The sequence below is a fragment of the Haliotis asinina genome, chromosome 5 (assembly GCF_037392515.1).
Source record: "Haliotis asinina isolate JCU_RB_2024 chromosome 5, JCU_Hal_asi_v2, whole genome shotgun sequence".
Taxonomy (NCBI): Eukaryota; Metazoa; Mollusca; class Gastropoda; order Lepetellida; family Haliotidae; genus Haliotis; species Haliotis asinina.
In genome coordinates this window covers 33,081,277-33,107,274 of record NC_090284.1, presented here as the reverse complement: position 1 = coordinate 33,107,274, position 25,998 = coordinate 33,081,277, and the positions used below count along the sequence as shown (strand labels likewise).

Sequence of the window (25,998 nt, the reverse complement as noted above, 5' to 3'; positions counted from 1 at the left end):
GTTTTACTAGGATGTCTTTCGTGGCCATCGCCATACCAAGGTTCATTATGAGCATACCCATATCCTGCAGGTTGAAATCTAGCTTGATAGTTGGTTGTTTAAGCACCATTTTAGTCAACCGAGCGTACCCTACGGCTAGACTAGCGACCACTGTGGCGTGGTATGCGTCGTTGACGAACGTTTTCCCCTCAGACATTATGTATATGACATAAAATATTAAAATTATAACATGATATGCGGGTCTACCATGGGGGATACCCCCACACCCCCACTGTTGTTGGTGGGTGGTGGCTCACTGTGGGAGGCGTATAACCATGTTATAACCACGGCAGCAGTTACACCTACAGCCAACAACAGTCGGGTTGGGTTGGTCACTTTATGTTGGTTACACCACCGTTTTTTACCGGCAGCTACTCTCTTAGGATTCTTCTGTCTGGTTACTGTTGAAGTGGTCTCCACCGTCACTGGTTCCTGTGAAGGGGGTACCACCACTGGGGTCTCCTCCACTGGGGTTTCCTGTGCAGCATCCATCTATACTATTATTATTATTCTTTCTCTCAAATTGACAATGTTTTGCCGTGATAATCGCCGCCGTCACTGGAGCCAACAACATACCATATTTGTGGTACAGCCCGCAGCTGATAGAGCTCACGGCGTGTTCGATAAAAGGGTCTTTCTCGAGGTCCTCCCACAGGTAAAGTCGGCGCTCTGGTGGAATGGGAAGGAAATGTGACACAATACCGGTGTATATCTGGGTCATAGCCGATCCTATTGTCTTTGTCATTTCTGCTCCGAGCCGGGACTCATATCTAGCGTACAGCTTATCGATTTCTTCGGCTGACATTTTTTGAATTTTATCCGGAGTGTAGTCTCCAAAGTAATGTTTGGCTTTGCCGCCAACAGCCAACGCCACCAGTTTCTCTCGCTTGGGGGAATCCCCAGTGGGTGTACCCCCCAACTGTTCGAGCAATTCCTCACACTCCATCTTATAATATAACAAGTAAGATTTAGTTTTAACTATATAATACCCGATACAAACAAAACACAGAGAAATGAAGGTTAAGTTGCACACGACAAATACTTCAAATATCATAGCTATGCTTAGCATTTGCTTAGCTTTGCTTAGCTGCTTAGCAAAGCTAAGCAAAGCTAAGCAAATGCTAAGCATAGCTATGATATTTGAAGTATTTGTCGTGTGCAACTTAACCTTCATTTCTCTGTGTTTTGTTTGTATCGGGTATTATATAGTTAAAACTAAATCTTACTTGTTATATTATAAGATGGAGTGTGAGGAATTGCTCGAACAGTTGGGGGGTACACCCACTGGGGATTCCCCCAAGCGAGAGAAACTGGTGGCGTTGGCTGTTGGCGGCAAAGCCAAACATTACTTTGGAGACTACACTCCGGATAAAATTCAAAAAATGTCAGCCGAAGAAATCGATAAGCTGTACGCTAGATACGAGTCCCGGCTCGGAGCAGAAATGACAAAGACAATAGGATCGGCTATGACCCAGATATACACCGGTATTGTGTCACATTTCCTTCCCATTCCACCAGAGCGCCGACTTTACCTGTGGGAGGACCTCGAGAAAGACCCTTTTATCGAACACGCCGTGAGCTCTATCAGCTGCGGGCTGTACCACAAATATGGTATGTTGTTGGCTCCAGTGACGGCGGCGATTATCACGGCAAAACATTGTCAATTTGAGAGAAAGAATAATAATAATAGTATAGATGGATGCTGCACAGGAAACCCCAGTGGAGGAGACCCCAGTGGTGGTACCCCCTTCACAGGAACCAGTGACGGTGGAGACCACTTCAACAGTAACCAGACAGAAGAATCCTAAGAGAGTAGCTGCCGGTAAAAAACGGTGGTGTAACCAACATAAAGTGACCAACCCAACCCGACTGTTGTTGGCTGTAGGTGTAACTGCTGCCGTGGTTATAACATGGTTATACGCCTCCCACAGTGAGCCACCACCCACCAACAACAGTGGGGGTGTGGGGGTATCCCCCATGGTAGACCCGCATATCATGTTATAATTTTAATATTTTATATCATATACATAATGTCTGAGGGGAAAACGTTCGTCAACGACGCATACCACGCCACAGTGGTCGCTAGTCTAGCCGTAGGGTACGCTCGGTTGACTAAAATGGTGCTTAAACAACCAACTATCAAGCTAGATTTCAACCTGCAGGATATGGGTATGCTCATAATGAACCTTGGTATGGCGATGGCCACGAAAGACATCCTAGTAAAACAAGGAATAATACCTGATAATATAATGAAATAAATATAGGGATGGCCACGATAGCTATGATGGTCGGTGGGGCGTTAGTGAATGCCCTGGCATTTTCCGGGAGTAATTACCTCTTCTCGAAACTACGAGATGGGGCTGAAATACAGGAAGAAAGGAAGCGGCACGATCTCGCTATTGAGAACTTACAAAAGGCACAGGACGAGTACGCTAAAAAACGTCTCCAGAGGATCGATTTCATTAACGAACAACTCAAGCGTGAAAACCATGCCGTTCAAACATTCAACGATGTCGATGAAGCAATGAAAGAATACTACCTACTAACTGGTAAACAATTGGAACCGCTCAATAAACCCACACTCGCTCAATACTACACACCATCCAAGGGACAAATGAATCGTGAACTGGGCTTCATAGTTTTAGGTATAGCAGCTACTGCGTTGGTTGCGAAGCAATTAAACTAAAACACCTATATAAGTAAACATGAGACCCGCTCCATACCGATGCGAATACATACTTATGGGGAAGACCGAGGCCTGTGGTAGGAAATGCAGGAATCAGGGGTTCTGTTGTTTCCATATGGGAAGTCCTAACTACACGTGTTCTGTGTGTGGTATCGGGGTTAAAGGACATTACTGTCTATGTAAAGCTCACGGAGCGAACGTAGTCAGACATCAACTCATCTACGAGAATAAAAAAGGCTACATAAAAGAACGTAGGCGACTGCTCAAGATAGCCACTTAAGAGTTACCTCCCCTTACTGTGAACCAATTAGACATTAGTTCTCTTAGGTGTAAACACGATGTCTACTGTAAGCGAGCTCAAGAGGGTCGCAAAACAGAGAGGTGTTATCGGGTATTCTAGAATGCGGAAGTCAGCATTGTTGAGATTACTAGGTTTAGAAGCCCCTCCTACGGTAAAACAATTAAAAGCTCAAGCAAAACAGCTTGGACACACGGGTTATTCAAACCTGGGGAGAGCCGGGTTAACCGCATTGTTATCACATGCCCCCGTAGCACGTCCCACTGTAAAACAACTGAAAGCCGAGGCACACGATTTGGGTTTAGGCGGGTATTCCCGTATGAGAAAACCACAGCTTTTAGAATTATTACGACAGAATAGAGCTATTGACCTACAGTTCGTGCGCACTGAGCGCGCTGTAGGTAACTATTTGAGAGGTTGGCGCATGCACGTTGATAGAAACATAGACATTACAGATATCAAGCCTCTGATAGCTGATAAGGTCAACCAGGAACTAAATAATCTAGGAAGTATCAAGTTTCAGATCACAGTGAAAATGTCGCTCGATAAGCAGGTTGGGAGTACCACTGAGTATGTTCAGCCTTACTTCCGAGGTCAACAAGAGGTCGTCACACATGCAGAGACCATTGACGCATCAATCGATACAAGTTTTCAGCAGATACGAGAATCCCTAGAACGCTACACACACTTGGGGTCCGGGTGGGCTGTAGATAAAATCGATAACGTCTATCTAGACATAGCTAACTACGTGCCGTTCAGAGGCGGGTCATACCTAGCCTTACCCCCCTACTATAAGAACAAACAAGCCATAGTAAACGTTAAGAATAGAGGAAACGATTGCCTGAGGTTAGCTATCAGGTCAGCTTTATTTCCAGCTGACACTAATCCGAACAGGGCTTCTAATTATCCACAGGACGATGGGCTCAACTGGGATGGTATAGATGAACCCACCCCCATATCTCAGATCACTAAAGTAGAAAAACAGAATAATCTGGCTATAAATGTCTTTGGGCACGAAGGTAACACAACAATAGTACACAGGGTCAGCCCGGTGAAGGATCGCCAAGTTATCAATATATTCATGATCCAGAAAGGTGACAAGTATCACTACACATGGATAAAACACTTTAGCAGGCTGTTGTGTGACCAATCGGCATACAGAGGGAAAAAACACTTCTGTGAGCGATGCCTACACGGCTTCACACGAGCTGATTTATTAGAATCCCACCGGGAGGATTGCCAAGGTGTGGGGCAGACGGCTATACGAGTCGACATGCCTAAGGAAGGTGACAATATCCTAAAATTCAATAACCACAAGAACCAAATGTCTGTGCCTTATATTATATACGCCGACTTCGAAGCCTTAGTGGTTGGGGAATCCCCCACACCCCCTAGTGGGGGTAGCTTCACCCACAAAACCCAGGAACATAAGGCCTGCGGTTTTGGATATATTGTCGTCCGTTGTGACGGGGAAACTAAAGCTCCGGTAGTGTATAGAGGCCCTGACGCAGCTGAAAGGTTTCTAAAGTGTTTGCAGGAGGAAGAAAAAATTATTAGGAATGCATTGTATAGAATCGCTCCCATGCGTATGACCCGAGCCGACAGGCTAGCTCACGCTAGTAGCACTAACTGTCACGTGTGCGACTCACCACTTAACGGTGATTCGGTGAGAGATCACTGTCACATAACTGGTAAGTATAGAGGCGCCGCTCACAACGCGTGCAACCTCAAGCTTAAAATCAACCCTAAGACAATAAACATCCCCGTTGTCTTTCACAACTTGAGAGGGTACGACTCACACTTGATCATGCAGGCCATCGCGAAAATCGATGGTAATATAACATGCATCCCCAACAACATGGAGAGATACATCTCCTTCAGCTTAAAAACGGACTTAGGTTCATTGACTCGTTTCAGTTCCTCCTGTCGTCACTCGACAGTCTGGTCAAGGCCAACAATACCTTCCCTATCACCGATCGATACACAGACGCCGAGACTAGACCCCTGCTTATGAGGAAGGGTGTGTACCCCTATGAGTACATGGATAGTTGGGCCAAGTTCACCGAGACCAGACTACCCACTATTGACTGCTTTTATAGCAAGCTGAATGAGGCATCCGTCTCACGAGATGATTACTCGCACGCGACTAACGTATGGAATAAACTGGGTTGTAAGAACCTGGGTGATTATCACGACCTATACTTGAGGACAGATGTACTGCTGTTAGCCGACGTGTTTGAAACGTTCAGGCGGACCTGTTTAAAGCAGTATAAACTCGACCCCGCATGGTATTACACCAGCCCAGGTCTGTCGTGGGACGCCTTGCTTAAAAAGACCGGAGTTAATTTGGAATTGCTCACAGATTACGACATGCACCTATTCATTGAGAAAGGCTTGCGAGGTGGGATTTCCATGGCATCCAAACGATACGCGAAAGCAAATAATCAATACGTGAAAGGTTACGATCCTAACAAACCAACCAATCACATTCTCTACCTCGACGCAAACAACCTGTACGGCTGGGCCATGAGTCAGTATCTACCTACAGGGGGATTCGAATGGGTACCCCATGTTGATGTTATGGAGGTTGCACCAGATTCGAACAAAGGTTATATCCTCGAAGTTGACTTAGAGTATCCCAAGGAATTACACACATCGCACAACAGCTACCCCCTGGCCCCCGAACGTATGAGGGTTAACCCAGACTGGATGTCTGAGTACCAACATAACTTGTCAGGTGGGCGTGTGACAGACGTTGAAAAACTCGTGCCTAACTTAATGAATAAGACCAAGTACATCGTTCACTATCGCAACCTACAGCTGTACCTGTCGTTGGGTATGAGGCTGACCAAAATACACAGGGTGCTCATGTTCGACCAGAGTCCATGGATGGAGCCCTACATCAGAATGAACACAGACCTACGAAAAAAAGCAACCAGTGATTTTGAGAAAAATCTCTACAAGCTCATGAACAACTCGGTGTTTGGTAAGACTATGGAGAACCTGAGGAAACGCGTGACCGTGAAGCTGGTTCGGTCGAGTGAGGAAGACAAGCTCAGGAAATTGATAGCCAGTCCGGCATTCAACCGTAATAAAATATTTACAGACAACCTGGTTGCCATACACATGAAGAAAAGCCACATAAAATTCAACCGGCCTGTTTACGTGGGGATGAGCATCCTCGATTTATCCAAACACCTGATGTACGACTTTTACTACAACGAGCTCAAGAAACAGTACGGCGACAGGTGTGAAGTGCTGTACACTGACACGGATTCCCTGCTGATGGAGATTCGAACCGAGGACGTGTACGAGGACATGAAAAAACACCTCGATTTATACGACACCAGCGACTACCCTAAGGCCCATACCCTACACAGCACGGTAAATAAAAAGGTCCTAGGTAAGATGAAGGACGAGTGTGCTGGCACGCCCATAGCCGAGTACATAGGTTTGAGACCTAAGATGTACTCCATACTGAAAGCCGACAATAGTGAGATCCGGAAGGCTAAGGGGGTTAAGAAGTATGTGGTGAAACAACACATCAAACACGCCAGATTCAAGGAAGCCCTGTTCAAGACCCGTACCTTTAGACATAAAATGAACACACTTAGAAGTGATGGGCATAAGATATACGGACTGACTATAAACAAGACGTCCCTATCGCCTATGGACACGAAACGTTGGATAGCTATTGATGGTATAAACACATACGCGTATGGACATGAAAAAATTTGAGGCTATTTACTACAGCCCGCGTGGGTACTGGAAAGGAGCTAGCGCAGTAGATAAGCTAGCTAAAATAGCGCGAGTACCCCCGGAGGAAGCCAAAGCGTGGCTTGAAAAACAAGCCCTGTGGCAGATCTATTTGCCGGCACCACGCTACGTGCCTAGAAGGAGGTTCGTTATTAACATACCTAATAGCATTCACCAGGCAGACCTACTGTTCCTACCCCACGACAAGAGGTACAAGTATGCCTTAACCGTAGTGGACGTAGCCAGTCGTTACAAGGAAGCCGAACCCTTGACCACGAAAGATTCGGCCCAGGTAGCCAGAGGATTTGAACGCATATACAAACGCAGCCCACTGACGTGGCCAACAGAGCTGCAAGTTGACCCCGGACGGGAGTTCATGGGTGCCGTGTCACAACTGCTAGCCAAACACGATACAAAGGTCAGGCGTGGCACGGCCGGAGCCCATCGCAGCCAAGCCATAGTTGAGAGATTTAATAGGACTTTGGCTGAGCGCTTGTTCGGCTATCAGTATGCTAGGGAGATGGCCACCCCTGGAAAACGATCGACTGAATGGGTCACGAGGTTACCCAAGGTGGTGTCGGCAATCAACCATGAAGTCACCCGTCTCACCGGTAAGAAACCGGCAGACGCTATCAAATTAAAATCAATAGTTGCAGAGTCGGCCGCTCCATTGCGTGGGAAGGAGAAACAAATACCAGATAGGGCCTTAGTGAGGTATCTATACCAGCCGGGGGAACACGAGGGCGATAGCCGTAAGCGAGCCACCGATCCTATATGGTCAGTCAAAACTTACAACATAGATAAAGTGGATATGAAAGCCGACGAACCTAACTTGTACTACTTGAGGGATGGGCCGGGTAGGGGATTTGTAAGAGAAGAATTATTGATCGTACCGTACGGCACAGTATTACCTCCTACCAAGGCACAGTAATTTTGTAGTAGGGGTAATAGTAGCAAGAGCTAATGGCCCAACCAAAGCCTTATTTACTAAATAAGGCTTTGTAGAGGCATTTCTTGAAAGTGTTTTAGAATCACTATTCCCTATACTACTACAGATATTAAGAAGTTTTTGAGTTCTGCTCCAGAAACGAAACACACCTCTCACTTTTCAGACTAGGTCTAAAACATTTCCATGGAGACCAAGGAAAAAGAGAAATCACAAAATCCTGTACATAGCAAAAGGCACCACTTCAGGTTCTGGCTGATATATCTACCAAGTTTTGCAGAAACATATTGAACAGATTTTGAGTTCTGCTCCGGAAACGACGCCCACCCCACCATAAGACTAACACCAAAATGTTCTATGGAAAAACAAAAAAAATATAAATGCTAAAAATCTGTAAATAGCAAAAGGCACAACCATAGGCTGAGATTACTATATCTATAAAGTTTGGTCTAAAAGTATTGAACGATTTCTGAGTTCTGCTCTGGAAACAAAATGATAACAGACGAGGCGTCGACTATATCTCCCTGCATTACATGCCGGGGGGGGGATAAAAATCTACTTTAAGACATTTTTGTTGACATTAATAATTAATTCAGATATCTTATTGCATGTGGGGAAAGGAATGGACATTAACAAAATGTTACGTGACACAGTCACACTGCCCTCAAAAATAATGTGTAAAACAGTCACAAAGCATTCTAAACACCTTTCCAGTTTTGTCAAATAATAAGATCAACAAGAAAGAAAGTTATGGAATTATATAACCCTCAAGCATGTCGGCTAAAGAGATCAGAGCAGCAATATGTCATATTTTTCACACACCTCAAATACACCCCAACATTTTGTTTTAGATTATGGAACTGTCACTATTACTTGCAAACACATTTCACCTGAAAGTATATTCCCTTCATATGAATTAAAGGTGTATGTCAAAGATGTTTTTGAAGTATTAACTAGAAACACTCAAACAATGGTGTGTAGTGTTTCAACGGCGAATCAGAGCAGATTGGCGATATGTCACATTTTTCACACACCTCAAATACACCCTAACATTCATTTTTTAGATTATGAAACTATCACTATTACTTGCAAACACATTTCACCCGATAGTATATTCCCTTCATATGAATAAAGGTGTATGTGAAAGATGATTTTGAGGAATTAACTAGGAATACTCAAACAATGGTGTATAGCATTTTAATGGCGGCTCAGAATAGATCGGCGATACGTCATATTTTTCACACATCTCAAATACACCCTAACATTCTTTCTTAGATTATGAAACTATCACTATTACTTGCAAACACATTTCACCTCATAGTATATTCCCCTCATATGAATTACAGGTGTATGTGAAAGATGTTTTTGAAGAAATAACTAGAAACATTCAAACTATGGCGTGTAGCATTTCAATGGCAGATGGGCGAAATGTCATATTTTTCGCACACCTCAATTACACCCTAACACTTATTTAAGTCATAAAACTGTCAGTATTACTTGCAAATAACTTTCAACTAAAGGTATGTTTTCCTTCTAAAAATTAGACGAATGTGTGAAAGAAGTTTTTATCAGCACAATTTAGTCTATCTTTGCAGAGAAGCGGTAATAGAAGCCAGTGAGCTATAACATACCGACTTGAAACTTAACTACAAATCTACTGTCCAAATATTGACACTAATACCAATTATTTGACTTCAACTGAAGTGATAAGATAGTTAACCTATCTTCTACATGTAGGATTTCAGTTGTTACAACACTCAGCGAACATAATCAGCTGTTGAAAATAAACCGGGCTCAATCTTAAATACTACGCTGCCACCATATTGGCTACACTGGTTACGTAATACGTTCAGCGCACAGGCGTCAGCGCACCGCAGGTCCGAAAGATCGATAAACTAAGTCCCTGTTTACTATCCAACCCCCTTACTATAGAAACTATAAAGGTGCATCACGGGAGGCATGTACATAGGCCTTCCGAGGGGATGCACTTGTTTTTTATCCCCTGGCATGAAATGCGGAGGCATATAGTCGACGCCTCGTCTGTCCGTCCGTCCGTCTGTAATCATTTTGTTTCCAGAGCACAACTCAGAAACTGTTCAATATGTTTAGACCAAACTTTATAGATATAGTAATCTCAGCCTATGGTTGTGCCTTTAGCTATTTTCTGATTTTTGGCATTTATATTTTTTTTGTTTTTCCATGGTACATTTTGGTGTTATGGTGGGGTGGGCTTCGTTTCCAGAGCAGAACTCAAAATCCGTTCTATATTCTTCTGCGAAACTTGGTAGATATATCAATCAGAACCTAAGGTGGTGCCTTTTGCTATTTACAGGATTTTGTGATCTATTATTTTCTCATTTTCCATGGAAACGTTTCAGACACAGTCTCAAAATGGAGGGATAAGCGTCATTTCTGGAGCAGAACTCAAAAACCATTCAATGTTTTTCTGCAAAACTTGGTAGATATATCAATCTGAACCTATAGTGGTGCCTTTTGGTATTAACAGGTTTTTGTGATTTATTATTTTCTTGGTTTCCATGGAAACATTTCAGACTTAGTCTCAAAAGTGAGAGGTGTGTTTCGTTTCTGGAGGAGAACTCAAAATCTTCTTAATATCTGTCATTGTTACTTAGTAGATATGTGTGGCAGAACCCAAAGTGGTGCCTTTTGGTAGTTACATGCTTTTCTGATTTATTATTTTCTCTGTTTCTATGGAAACGTTTCGGACTTAGTCTCAAAATAGAGGGATGAGTTCGTTTCTGGAGCAGAACTCAAAAACCGTTCAATATTTTTCTTCAAAACTTGGTAGATATATCAATCGAAACTGAAAGTGGTGCCTTTAGCTGCTTACAGGTTTTTGTGATTTACTATTTTATCGGTTTCCATGGAAACATTTCGGACTTCCTCTCAAAAGTGAGAGGTGTGTTCTGTTTCCGGAGCAGAACTCAAAAACTTCTTAATATCTGTCAGTGTTACTTGGTAGCAGAGTCCCAGCTAACAAAAGTACGTTGAGGACGTTGTCTCAACGTTACGTTTACGTCCACAGAACGTAAGCATATAACGTCCCACTTACGTCTTTTTTGTAGAGTCGAAAACACGTCCTCACAACATTATTTTCTACGTTCATACGACCCAAAAATAACGTCCCCGTGATGTTATAAACATAACGTTGTCACAACGTTACTTTCTACGTTCATACAATCCAAAAAATATTTGTATTAGGTTTCTTGGTTGTTGTCACCATGATTGTAACACTATCCAGGGCTAAAAGTCATAGTTTCCATTGTTTTTGTTAGATTTAAATTACGAATGCTGAAAAAAGGTAAAGTGATCAACAGTTCGAAAACTCATTTCGGCAATTATAAATGTGTGGTTTGGATTTTTCGAAACTGTCCACTTTGAGCCCTGGTAACAAATAACAGAGATTCTTCTTTTGTTTACACTGAACCATTTATTCCAGTATAATACATTGCTAAGAAACGTTTCATTCTAGACTTGCACTTCCTCATCTTTCCCAGCGGCAGCGTGCATCTGAAAAAAGAATGGTTTAGCTTTAAGACTAAATATTATTCAAAAGCACAAGATCAGAACATGCCGTTACATTTTTAACACCCTGAATGCCAAGGTTTTTTTTGTTGTTGTCTGCATACGGTTATAAAATTACACAGAAAATGTACAAATCATGTTCATTAATATTATCAGTTTTACTTATAACCTTGAATTAAATTGCTGTTTATTAGCCTGTTCATATGAAACTGCAATATGTGTCACAGCATACTGAATATTGTACATCACATGAACTAAACCACATGTTGCAGTAATGGCTACGTGTGATCCTCTAACAGTTGTGTAGAGGCTTAAACTGTGATAGATCCTATAGTACACTACTGAGTCAATTTCCCGTGTAAATATTCAAACAATCAAAAGCTTTCAACGAATGAAAACGCATACCCTATATCCACATATGATATGATGATGATGAACAAGTATATATGAAGATACTGAAATTAGTTTCATGAAAAAGTATCTGAACGAAAAATACTAATCACAATGCTGAAAGTGCAGTCGGAATGATATGGCCATTGTGTTTACTCTTGTTCAACCGAGTTTCACCTCCAAGAAATTGCCTAACATGTGCAACGATGTTTACGTGTGACATCACTATCGAGGGCCGATTTCTTTCAAAATAGCGGCCTCGCTGACATGGGTACACAGGATTTTGCGTGCACTGTTTCCTTGATTTAGGGATGTTTTGTACATGAAAGTGAGATGTAAGTAATCAGAATTATTCTGACTCTCTGTGTATTTATATGTATTTATCGTTTACATTGTAAATGACGGAAGAAGCCAGAAATGCCAATAATTACCGCTGTCGTTCTGCGTGATTTTGCGTCAGTCATGGTGTCATGCTGCACTGACACGAGAGTTTTTTATGAATGATAAAATGATTGCATCGTATCTATTTTTAATTTTCTATTTCCTGCTACGATACTCTTCCCCTGAATATTCAAATCGTATTGAGCCATTGTAAGCAATGATTAGATGGCTAGATGTCTGAAAATTTCCGAAAACGCTACGTGGTGTAAAATCGGATTTTTTTCATTTCAAAAAGATAACCACGTGGTTCAGTTGAGGGAAGGGAATGGTATTTCACAAGGCAGAAATGTCCTCTTATCTAGACTTGCCTCTTTGAAGGATAGAATTACATCCATGGACCTAGCCATGGGCCTCAGTACCGCCTTGGAGCATGCGACAGTTATGCCTACGTTTAATAACACTTGTGTAACAACTAACGGTTTCAGATGTGGTATACTACACTCAATATGACTATATTTATGTAAATATTATTCAAACAAACAGAAACACTCAAAGAATAAAATCACTTACCCTGAATCAATGTACGATATAGTATGTAAACACTACTCAGCATCCAAAATGGCGGAACTTTTAAACGCACTTAGTGTTAGCATGTACTTTCGAAAACATCCCAGCCAATTCTAGGTTCATCGGCAAAGTTTCAGAATTATCATTGGTGATTTCATGCAAAACTGATGTCAGTGAGCATTAATATGTTATTTAGAAATTCAGAACTCCGAGTAATTATCCGATTTTTACATTTCAAAAAATATATCAAATATATCAAATGACGCTGTAAATTTCGGATGTGTAAAAAGTAGGACAAGTAAATAGATCTAATCAAGAGTCAGTTTCATATTCTTAATGAGTACATTCTGAATTAATACATATAATTTACTAATCTAAACAAAACAATAAACAAAATACTCACTGTTATGGCGATGAGCCCGTTTTGAAAGTGAGGAACAGACACAGAACCCTGTACACGTAGACGTGGCAGCCGCGCGAGAAGTGTGATGTCAGCGAGCGGGAAAGTGCTCGCACAGGCAATGACGTCACATGAAGAAGTCATGTGTGATGTGCCTCAATCTGAATCTTGTGGGTTAAAAGATCTAGAAGGAAACATGTTTCATAACTTCCCTGAAATGAGTGAAGTCAAGAGCACAACAATAAGTGTATAATATAATAATAAATTGTATGCAACAAAAATAAGGTAAATACAATGAATAAACTTCATTATATACTGAAGAGATAGATCTATATGGTAATTTAAATAGAAAATATCACATGCTTCGATCCTGTTAAATATGATATTCCATCAAGTAAGCTCCGGAATGAGGAGAATAAGATGTAACGATGTTCCAATGTGTCAGTGCTGGCAAGCCGTGGACAGAACGTCCTCACAACGTTATACGAACGTTGCACCTTGGTCTGAAATACACGCTGTTAGGACGTCCTGGTTACGTAAACCGTAACGTTGTGACAACGTCTGTAAATGACATTCTTATAACCTTCAAACGTGAAGTTATATATTTGCTTCAGTTGAACGCATTTAACAAAGCAAACAAAACAAACTTATTCAAAAGTTGTTCTAGATTCAATATCGTCTTGATAAATAATTAGATGGTCAACTGCAAATACAAACACCTTCTAACAGGTCAAATAAACAAAATATATGAAACGAACGTCCTGACAACGTTACAAGTACGTTACACCAAAGTATGAAAAATATGTTGCAAGGACGTGGCGAGAAAGTAATGTGTAACGTTGTGGTAAGGTTGTGATATGACGTTATCCTAGGACGTTCTAATAACGTCCTAGTTACGTCATTTCCCGACGTAACCAAACCCTGACGTAAACATAATGTTGTGGGACCGTCGCGTGCTAGCTGGGGTGGTGCCTTTTGCCATTTACAGGTTTTTATGATGTATTATTTTCTCGGTTCCATGAACATGCTGCTGACTTCGTTTCTGGAGCACAACTCGAAAACCATAGTGATATCTTTCAAAAGACCTTGGCAGATATATGAGACAAATCTTGAAATGGTGACTTTTTCAGATTACAGATATGGCATATATACTTTTCATGAATTCCATGGGAACAATTCAGACTTGGTCTAAAAACACAATAAGTAACTGTCAGATGATTTGTCCTTTCAAATATGTGGGGGCCAGGGGGATATGTCATCTTCTGATGACTCTTGTTATTGAATTGCCAAAGATCGAGTTGCTGTGCCAGAAGTATACAAATGCAAACTGCCACTTCAGGTGGGTGGGTGTGTTTTGTACACAATAGTGTCAGCCAATCTGATCCTCGGACCTAGTTTTGACCACCTAGTTTTATAGCAACTCGGTCTTTGGCGATTTAAGAAAAAACAACAAGTGCATCCCCTCGGAAGGCCTGTGTACAATGTACAGTACATGCCTCCCACACACATCAGATATGTGGACAGAAGCTTCTGATACTAGTGAGACTTTTAAAATACTATATATTCAATGACGAGTGCGAAATTGTTCTGTTTTCGATCACGTCGCCGTGATTTGGTGATGCACCTTCATAGTTTATACAGTAAGGAGGTTGGATAGTAAACCGGGACTTAGTTTATCGATCTTTCGGACCCGCGGTGGGTGCCTGTGGTTCAGTGGCTTTTCGAGGAGTTTCTTCTCCCCCTCTATATAGGCTCCCTGATGTATATAAGTCTTTTTTGTGCTGTATTACTTCACTCTTGCTTGACAACGGTATAAGGATCCAAACCGAAACGTCGCATTTGTAATATAGAAGTTGTTATCCATAACGAATCTTCATTTCTTCAGGATATGAGTATTTCATACCTGTTTTAATTTACATTTTATAGACACAAATTGATCACACTGTCTGGTCAAGAAAAATAAATTTACTAACCTTTGACTTGGCAAGAATACCTACTTTGCCCCTCGCCATACTAATTGTCCTTATTGGTGATCGCTGCTGGTGTCACACCGTTACTACCACACGTGTTGGGCAACTTCCGGTTGGGTTCGCGCGAATGATTTCAACTCTGTGTGAAGACAATGAGCTAGCTGGGCCCCGTCTCGTATACCATTCTGCACAATCTTTGCGCACGTGGCGCGCGCCCAGACAGCCGGAAACCATCCTTACGCAATGCCATTTAATAAGTGTACTAGGGAAAAAAGTACTAGAATTCGTACTTCACTAAGAAGGTGTAATCCCAAATATAAGCATCTGACCACTTTCTAAATGGCATTTTGTAATCAGCTTTATATTCGGCCGTGGAAGACGTGCCGTGCAGTGAACCCTTATCAGAGGGATAAAGCAGTAGTAGAGTTGAAGATTAAAGATCACAACAATGTCGCTTTTTCGTATCAAATGCAATGACTGCCAGTGTAACATACAGTAGAGACTAGTATAACGAGTGTCTGTCAGATACCATTTATCTTACAATAGGGCTGGGACGGGTCTAAATTCCTACCCGGGTACCCGACCCGCTTTAGAAAACAAATTGCGAGCAATTCCCTTGAAATAAGAGCACCGTCTGGATATATTTTGAATCAGGCACATAACCAACATGCATTATGTGCTCAGTGCAGACTCAAAGGAGGGGGCACGTCATCGATGTGGAAACATCTAAACACCAAACATCCTTCCCTGGGAAACAAAGAGCTACAAACAACCGTTCCAACAACCTACCATCATAATAATGATACCATGTCATATCTTATTCTTTGAAAAGTATATACTGGATTAAAGACAGTAAAAATGTTGACATTAGATTCACAATCTCATCTATCGAATAATTTATATATGCAAAGTTACGGCTTTTAAACCATATTTCGAATTAGAAGATGTGTCGCTGTCTTTGATAAAGGTTACTGAGCACTTAAAGGAATTACCTTTCACAGAATATTCTTATATAGAGAGATCTAATAGTAGTCTTCATCTCATTGTCCTAAAGTTGCACTGTGATTAAACAGGCCAAAGTTATTATGGACAGCGACTATTCTTGCCAGCTGTCAATGGTCATTCTTACAAATGGTGAACATTGCGAAAAGTTTCCAGAGAACTCGGGAAAAATAGTGATTTTAACTCTTAAAAAATAATTCACTGATATTCCTGTACACTTTCAAAAACAGAAGATAACCTCATTAATTTCGAATAGAAGGAAAGTAACTTCAATGGACTCCCTAAAATTCATAAAAGTGCGGATATAAACTCTGGATGTAAAAATCTATCATTCCCTAACCACCTGAGAATGATTTAGAATTATTGCGGGGCCACAGTGTCCAACACATAGGTTAAGCAATTTTGTAGATATACTAGTAAAACCTTTCACCCAAAATGTGAAAAGCTATTTGCGGGATTCTACTGATTTTCTCAATAGTCTCCCCGAATCAGTAGAGGAAGGTACAAAATTGTAAGTCTTGATGTTGTTAATCTCTGCTCAAATATACCTCATGATCTATAGGAACTGAAGCTATCAGCTATTGGCTTGAAACACACCCGCCTGTGAATCCACTTCGAATACTTAAAGAGGCACTAATGCGAAGCAATTTCCGTGGACTGGTGTAAACTTTTGTTATTGTTTTTCTCCCGTGAGTACCCGGATGATATCCCAGAATTCGTGACTTGTTCGTGACCTCTGCTGCGCAGTCCTTGCGCGCAATTGATAGTTTAATTATAGACAGATCAACTAAAGTGAAGTCATTTTTACTTCATTACAAATGTATTGTGAAAACAAATGAAACACTTTGAAGGTTAATCAACTGCCAGTGGTAGAAATAGTAAAAAACTATTAGGACGGAAAAATAGCGAAGCCAATGTACGTCTCTATATTTTGTCTTATAACCCTAATTAGTTTATTGTATATTTGTATGATTTTGAAAATTACTAAAAGAACACACGGTCTGCTTACTTATAGTACATTTCTAACGTGACAGCAACATTTATACATTGTATCAGGGATACCCTACCTCTATATAGGCTCCCTGATTGTATAGATTGCCAATGTGGATCCTATTTCACATACATACGCGATCTAGTGTATGTTTTCTGTCATATAGATTCTGCTGAATGCTACAACAAATAAATTAAAACAAAATGCAAAAAATGAATGTAAAACAGACTAATTTTATAGCAACAATGTCAGGATACTACCTTGTTCAGGAATGTATCAATCAATATCCACGTAAAAGAAATCGTATTCCATTCATCTGCAGCTGGTAAATAATCCTGTTTTGTGTCGTGCGTCTTACAACAGTCTAATTTGCGAAAAAGTAACACATCGTTTCACATTGGTGAAAAACTGATAAACCTCTCAGTGGTCACCCAAGATAGCACACCTGGCAACTAATTGTATGATGTCCGCCATTCTAAGTAATTTAGTTAACCAATAATGTGCAATCAATCAATCAACGCAAGGGTGGTTAATTCTTTGAAGGGAGGATGTTGTTTTTACACTCGCACTTTACGACAGGGTGTAGTCAGTATGAATTAATATATCTACACACACTGCCTTTTGACAAATCCGCTAGAAGATAAAAGTAATTAATTAATCAGTGTGTTATCGGTTAATCCTTTGATCGATGTTTGTTTTTGTAAATCAGCTGATAAATCCTCTTGCATCACATACATGCACATATTACATAACATACAATACATTTGCCATTACAGACCTTAATTTATAATGTTGAGTATTTACACCAGACAGGAGAACTGCCAAATGGGAACCTTTGTTGAGTAACCGAAGTGATGGTACTACTAATTATACCTGTTATAAATTCATTAACTGTCCATCCAAAGAATGATGACAAATAACACGTGTAGGTTTACACCATCAAACGCGAGTTACAGCAAGGAAGATGTGATCTCTGTGTCGCATTCAGCCTGAAAACACTTATGGGGCGAAAGTGTTTTGAGGATACCAACGGAACTTCGTTACATACGGAATACATACTGGCATTTGCTCTGTACTTGGGTAAATAGGTGTAATAAGCTGGGGTTTTTACGTACGAAAATGTTCAGATTTCTCCACCAAAGGCAAAGTCATCGTTTTTAGTTTACGAATTCAAATAAATCAACTGTGTGTTTTTCAACATATGTCATATTTGGGATTTCACTTTCTTAGTAAAGTACAAATTCTAGTACTTTGTCGGTTGAGTCCCATCCGGGATTCGAACCCGCACCCTCAGAGTCAGGCACCTAATCGCCAGCACACAAAGTCAGCCGCCTAGCCTGCTCAGCCACCGCGACTTCCACAAAATTGAAAGTCGGACAACTGGTAGTCTAGATTGCGTACTTTGTGTACCTCTCTGATAAGTGTAAATTGGCACGGCTCCCACGGCCGAAGGCTATGATTACACGATGCCATTTAGAAAGTGGTCAAATGCAACATATGTCATATTTGGGATTTCATTTTTGTGGAAGTCGCGGTGGCTGAGCAGGCTAGGCGGCTGACTTTGTGTGCTGGCGATTAGGTGCCTGACTCTGAGGACGCGGGTTCGAATCCCGGATGGTACTCAACCGACAAAGTACTAGAATTTGTACTTTACTAAGAAAGTGAAATCCCAAATATGACATATGTTGCATTTGACCACTTTCTAAATGGCATCGTGTAATCATAGCTTTCGGCCGTGGGAGCCGTGCCAATTTACACTTATCAGAGGGGTACACAAAGTACGCAATCTAGACTACCAGTTGTCCGACTTTCATATTTGTGGAAGTCGCGGTGGCTGAGCAGGCTAGGCGGCTGACTTTGTGTGCTGGCGATTAGGTGCCTGACTCTGAGGGTGCGGGTTCGAATCCCGGATGGGACTCAACCGACAAAGTACTAGAATTTGTACTTTACTAAGAAAGTGAAATCCCAAATATGACATATGTTGCATTTGACCACTTTCTAAATGGCATCGTGTAATGTGTGTTTTTATTATCATAAATAATAAACCAGGGTAGCTACCTACCATAGCTACCAAAATTTACGTATGATATTTGCTATCACAGCTGAACTAACACTCAAAACTACCTAAATATAAAGCTTTGCAATCTTTCGGACTGAAACAAATGGCTTGCTACGTGCCTGTAGACATCACATTTTCACCTAACATAATTAATTATCGAGGATAGAAATAGGATCAAATTGGATCAGTCACTATACCATCCAAGCACTCGAAAAAAACTTCACTGCTGGGATATTTTGTTACGATCAGACAAGGAATAACGTGGATATTTTTAACTAATGGCATATGATGGTCATCCGGCCTCTTGACTGTTTAGGTGAAGAAATTCTGCTAATATGGACATGAGCCCAGTCCCTTTGTCCGTCACGGTCTAGGGAGCGGGCGCTGACCAATTTGCAGTTTGGTTTCGTAATTAGACCGTTGGCGAGAAACACTATTCGCTCCGCATCAGTGCCCCTTTAAGGAATTCATTACCGAAAACATAAAATTCATCCTGAGCAATAACACTTTTCATTTTGATGATTCTCATTATAAACAAGTTAAAGATACTGCAACGGGCACAGAAACGGATTCAAAGATACGAGCTTGTCCGTTCCAACTTCAAACACACAATATATGACCAGATTATGTTCGGAACACTTTCAAGGCTGAGAGGGATCAAGTAAGCTTCAACCTTTACCAACTGTATTTCCAGGCAAGACTTTCAAACTTTCGGTAAGATTGCTTGCGAGAAAATAAAGCTTATAAGCAAAGGCATTTCGCAATCTCCACCAAAGTGACAAACTAACAAGCAAGTCATTCCATCATCATATAAACCTAGGGTGTGCTTCTCACTATACATTAGGTGATCTCTTGTTTTCCAAGAATAACCGCGTTTGAAGTTTTTACTTTGAAGGGACAGGTTTTACTTTTCGTTAGTAAGACCAGGGATTCTGTACAACCTCTATATCGTCTCCTTGGTAAGACCACTTCCCAGGGTTTACTTTTCCTAACTTTATGTGAACATCAACACTCGATTTCATATGGCCTTGGGGCATAGTCTTTTACTGTTTAGAAATATTTGAAGTAGTATAAACAATGGGGGTACGGGCTCACCAAGTAAAACCCATGGAATAAGAAACTATCCTCCCCTCACTCATATTAATTTATACACCCTATAACACGACTACTTTTCATCAATCCTGTAAAAACAGCCTCAAACAAACTAGATAGAGGTGATTGGAGCAACTGAATACACCAATGTTTACTTCAGAGGTAATCAGCAAGTTACAACGCAACCAGATACTATCAACTCTTCTACAGACAGATCATTAGAAAAAATTCTAGAAATTCTAGAACGTTACACTACTATGGGGTCTGGTTGGGTTGTTGATAAGATTAACATGGTCTACCTGGATATAGCAAACTATGTACCATTGAGAGGCGGAACATACCCACCCCTGCCTGAGTATTTTAAGAAAATAAACCTTAAAACGTTTAACGGTTAACGTTAAAAACCGAGGCAACAATGGTATGAGGATAGTGTTAAGATCTGCCATATATCCGACTGAAAAAATTCTGATAGACTTTCCAGTTATCCAGAAGATGATGGAATAAATTGGGAAGGTATAAGTGAACCAACCCTCATCTCTCAGATAAAAAAAATAGGAAAAGAGAATCCAGATGTAGCCATAAACGTATTCAGATACAAAGGTAAAAGTGTAATAGTGCACAGGATAAGCCCTTTATTGTATAAGGATGACTGAAAAATGATCAATATATTTATGGTACAGTTATGATACAAGTCTTGGTCCAAGTGAGTGTACCAGTGAGGTCCCTTATCTAACTGGCGTGCCGGTTTGCTTGGGGGAATTAACTCAGCAAAGAGTCCGAAGTCACAAGAAGTTAATTACAATTTTATTTACAAGAGATAGAATAACAAGGGGGTCCACAGAGAGTCGGTACAACCCTCTGGGCTGAGGGCTAGAGCTGACCTGTGTTTGGAGTCTAAACCCTACTGATGGGCAAATGAAGGTGGAGACTAATTAACTACAATTGAAACAATACAAAGATTCTGATTTGCTGACTGATGCAAAAATGGGTGTAACCTACAATAGCCAATGAAATACAGAATAAACTAAATGGGGTGTGTCCTACCATAACAACTTCAGTGACCAGACATAGGGAGTACTTAATCTTTTAATCCTATTCTAAGTGGCATTAATCTTGTTGGCACATTTACTGGATGCTCGATTGCTTACTCTGGGCTGGATTAATTGGTGTTTGCATAACACTATTTTACTGTAGGTGATGGCATGTTTACCTCATCAAAGCAGTTTATTAACCTGTCTAGACATAACCCTTGTCTTAGTAAATGGTTTGTCTTACAGTGGTGTTCTGATAACCTAAGACTAGGATTTTAACTCTATGAAATTGTGTGGTCTTAACTTATACCTTTTTCAATAGAACGTCTGCGAGATAAGTTTTACTGCTTTTGACAGGAGTCTTGTCTAAGCTATTACTGAAACATGAGGAAAACTAATATTCTATATTTGCTTTTTCCTAATATTTGAATACTAATGTATTGCTTGTACTTGTTACAATTAATGATGAATTTTGGTATGAATTATCATTTCATGATAGTACAACAAGGTGAGAAATATCACTACACATGGATAAAGTATTTTAGCCGACTGTTGTACAATCAATCGAAACACAGGGAAAAGAAACACTTTTGTAAAAGGTGTCTTCACAGGTTTTCTAGATCCGATCTGCTCGATTTGCACAGGGATGATTGCCTAGGTGTAGGTGAGACAGCTATACAGCTAGAGATGCAGAGAGAAAACAACAATATCTTGAATTTTATCAACCACAAAAATCAAATGCCAGAACAATACATTATCTACGCCAACTTCAAAGCCATCATTTATCCAATGGAGACAGTAGCTCAATCCACTGATAAAAGTTTCATACAAAAAGAGCATGAAGTGTGTGAGTTCAGGTATGTGGTCGGTCATTGTGATGGTCAAAATACCCCTCCCATTATTTATAGAGGCCCAGACGCAGATGAAAAATTTATGAAGTGTTTACAAAACGAAGAGGAGGCGATCAAGAAAAAATTGTACGACAAAACACCAGTGCATATGACCAAAGCAGAACGGAAAACCCCCAACAAAAGCATGCATTGTCATGTATGTTGTAAACCTCTGAATGGTGATTCAGTTAGAGATTTTAGGTAAATACAGAGGGGTGACTCACAATGAATGTAACGTGAAGTTAAGAATATATCCTAAACTTATTCATATCCCAGTGGTGTTTCACAATCTTCATGGATATGATTCACACTTGATTATGCAAGCTATTTCAAAGGTTAAAGGCAACATATCCTGTATCCCAAACAATATGAAAAGCTATATATCCTTTTCGCTAAATGGGTTGAGATTCATAGATAGTGTTCAGTTTCTGTTGTCATCTCTAGACAGTTTTGTAAAAGCTAATAACCCAAACTACTCAGCTATAACTAATCGTTACATAGAAAAGGAAACTAAAGCTTTGCTATTACGTAAGGGTATCTATCCATATGAATATATGGAAGTTTAATGAGACACAGTTACCTCCCACTGACTGCTTCTATAGCAAGCTGTCTGTTGTGTCTATCACACAAGATGATTACGAGCAAGCGAAAAACGTATGTGAAAAACTGGGCTTTAAGAATCTAGGCGACTACCCTGATTCATATTTGGACTGATGTTTTCAAGAAATTCAGAAAAACGTGGTCGAAGTGATATGGGTTGGACCCAGCATGGTATTATTCAAGTCCTTGGCTCTTGCCTTACTGAAGAAAACAGGTGTGAAATTAGAATTATTAACCGATTACCATATGCATCTGTTTATCGAGAAAGGGTTACGTGGTTGTATTTCTATGGTATCAAAACGTTATGCCAAAGCTAACAATGAGTATGTGAAAGGCTACAACCCTAAGAAACCTTCAAACCACGACTCTACTTCGATACCAACAACCTGTATGGCTGGGCTGTGAGTCAATATCTAACCACATGTGGGTGCCTGAGTGTAATTATCAATCACTGATATACCAATTTGGGTGTGTGGATGTATCCCCCACTTCGAAAACAAGGTTTATATACTTGAAGTAGACTTAGAATATCCAGAGGAGTTGCACACATTGCACAACAGCTAGCCCCTGGTCCCCGAAAGGTTGAGGGTTAACCAAGACTGGATGTCCAAGTATCAACATAACCTGCTTGGGGGTGTGGGAGTATCCACCAACGTTGAAAAACTGGTACTGAATTTGATGAACAAAAACAAAGTATAGAGTTCACTATCATAATCTACAGCTGTATCTATCGCTGGGTATGAAGCTGACTGAAGTAAATACAATACTGAAGTTTGACCAGAGTCCCTGGATTGAGCCATACATCAGGATGAACACGGACCTGCAAAAGCTGAACACCAACCTGTACAAACTAATCAACAACTCTGTATTCGTTAAAACGATGGAGAATTTACGAGAATGTGTCCAGTCAAATGAGGAAGAAAAGCTCAGGAGACTGATAGCAAGCCTGGCGTGCAATAGAAGTACTATATTCAATGATGACTTGGCAGCGACACACATCAAAAAGAGTCACATTAAACTTAATTGATCGGTTTCTGTTGGTATGAGCATTCTAGACCTATCCCAAAATCTGATGTATGATTTTTACTTCAATATCGAGTGTGACCACCGTGTGCAGCAACACAAGCACGACACCTAGCGGGCAAACTGGAGATGATACGACGAATCGTAGCTCTTGTAATCTGCTGCCACTCATACTGAAGAGCTACACCAAGTTCCTGGAGGTTTGCTGGTCCTGGGCACCATGCACAAACTCTCCTACCCAAAACATCCCACAAATGCTCTATTGGCAACAGGTCAGGAGATGTGGCAGGCCATGGAAGTGTCACAATGCCTTCTTGTGCCAAAAGGTCAATCACAACACGAGCTCTGTGGAGTCGGGCATTAAAAGATGAAGTTACGGGCCATTGGAACAACAATGGGGCGTACAATTTCATTGACGTAACGTTGACCAGTAAGATTACCAGGAACAACAATCAAATCTGTCCTGCTCTCGTAAGAAACCCCACCCAGACCATGATGCTTCCACTCCAAAAGGAATCATGCTCCATGATAGTGCTGCGACTGTACCTCTCACCACGTTCTCAACAAACACGTTTGCGACCGTCTGTGAATCTCAAACAGAACCTGGACTCGTCAGAGAACATGACGTGACGCCATTGACGTACTGGCCAACCCTGGCGTTGGCAAGACCACTGTAAACGAGCCTGTCTGTTAGCTCGTGACATGATGACACCACGAATAGGATGCCTTGATTTCAGAGCACCTTCACGCAGTCTGTTACGCACTGTACTGTGCAAAAGTCGTATTCCCGTGGCAGCATGGAACTCCATCTTCAGTTCAGGTGCTGTTACGAAGCGGTTAGGCAGTGCAATTACGCGTACAAGGTGATCTTGTCTGGCTGTTGTTTTGCGATGACGTCCACGACCAGGCCTCATTTTAACGTCACAAGTCTGACGGTGGAGAGCAACAAGACGGGAGATGATGCTTTTGGATTTGCCAAAGAACCTGGCTGCATGGTTCTGAGAATCTCCAGACTGTAGCATCCCTATGCATTGCCATTTTTGTGCTGACGTTAAGTACTGCCGTGGTGACATTTTGTCAGCTCTTACACTTGCATGCATGTCATGGCTTAAGTACTCTTCAAAACATGCAATGCACGTGTGCTCGTGATGTGCCAGTTTAAGTAAACTTATCCTCAGTACTTTTCGTTACACTACACTACTGAGTCTAACAAAACCTTACGGGATGTCACGTCAGGTAACCTTTGAGATTGACAGAACACAGCTTACCAAATCGTGAAAGTGCACATACCTTTTGAAGTTTTTATCTCGAAGAGGTTCGTGCCCGAACGATTCCGAGTGCTATTTAGCGTACGCTCGCTTTTGGGTGATGCACAGGGCGTACGTACAACCAATGGCAACGGTGAGTAAACAGTTGCTGAAAATGGTGTTTTGGGCAATATTCAAGGATGTCATTTTGCGGAAATATTAGCTTATGGTAACCATGTCAACAGAAACTCCAAAGCGTATATACTGCAGGTCAAATAATTGTGTTATATGTTATAAAGTGACGGGATACTTTGAAAGTCCCTCCGATTCCTAAATAGTAGCCGTTGTCTGATTGGTTAAATCTATTTTCCGTCTCGCATTTGATTGGACGGTCATTGATCGCTCAAAGGTTACCTGATGCGACCTTCTACTAAGTTTTGTTAGACTCAGTAGTGGAGTGCAACGAAATACACTGAGACTAAGGTTACTTAGATGTGCATGCATTTAACAATACCGTGTTCTGTGTGTTCAATTGCTCTGGGTTTGGGGTTCAGGTTTTAGAGTTATTGCGATGCAAAGTTACCCTGTCGTATCGGGTCAGAGAAAATAAATTCCTTTAATTTTGGGGCCACGTATATATGTTAATGGAAATACAATTTTAATTATAACATAATTTGAGGCTCGATCTCCTCTGGGGGTGGTGTTTGTGGTTGGGGTTGTTTTGGTTTAAATAACATATATAATGAAAAAACAGCAGCTATTACAGCACCTACGGTCGCCCACAATGTGTAATTATATTTTTGTGTCTGGCTAAGGCATTCTTTTCTACCAGTTTCAACTCTCTTTTGGTTCTTCTTCTTGGTGACATGCGTCAGTGGCTCCTGGACTTGCAGTCTGTTGTCAACAGGACTCGGCTTCTCCTCCAGAATCTTTGTTATCTCTTCCTGGGCAGCATCCATCTTGTATAATATTATAACATTTTCTTTTGTCAAATTTACAATGCTTTGCCATGATGATCGCTGCTGTCATCGGGGCTAGATACATACCGTATTTATGATATAAAGCGCAACTGATTATCGATAAA

At 41.0% G+C, this 25,998-nt stretch overlaps 1 protein-coding gene across 5 annotated transcripts in view; it reads right to left on the bottom strand.

Moving 5' to 3' along the window:
- The window catches only part of LOC137283766 (nucleolin-like), a 123,758-nt gene extending 108,628 nt beyond the window's left edge, over positions 1 to 15,130 (bottom strand). For 2 of the 5 annotated variants that reach the window (XM_067815444.1, XM_067815446.1), the window contains exon 1: positions 14,983 to 15,100. In XM_067815444.1, the coding sequence (XP_067671545.1) occupies positions 14,983 to 15,021 (39 nt within the window). In that variant the 5' untranslated portion in view covers positions 15,022 to 15,100. Of the gene's footprint in view, positions 1 to 14,982 lie in introns of all 5 variants that reach the window. The other 3 variants (XM_067815443.1, XM_067815445.1, XM_067815447.1) reach the window with 3 other exon arrangements.
- Positions 15,131 to 25,998: the final 10,868 nt, after the last annotated feature.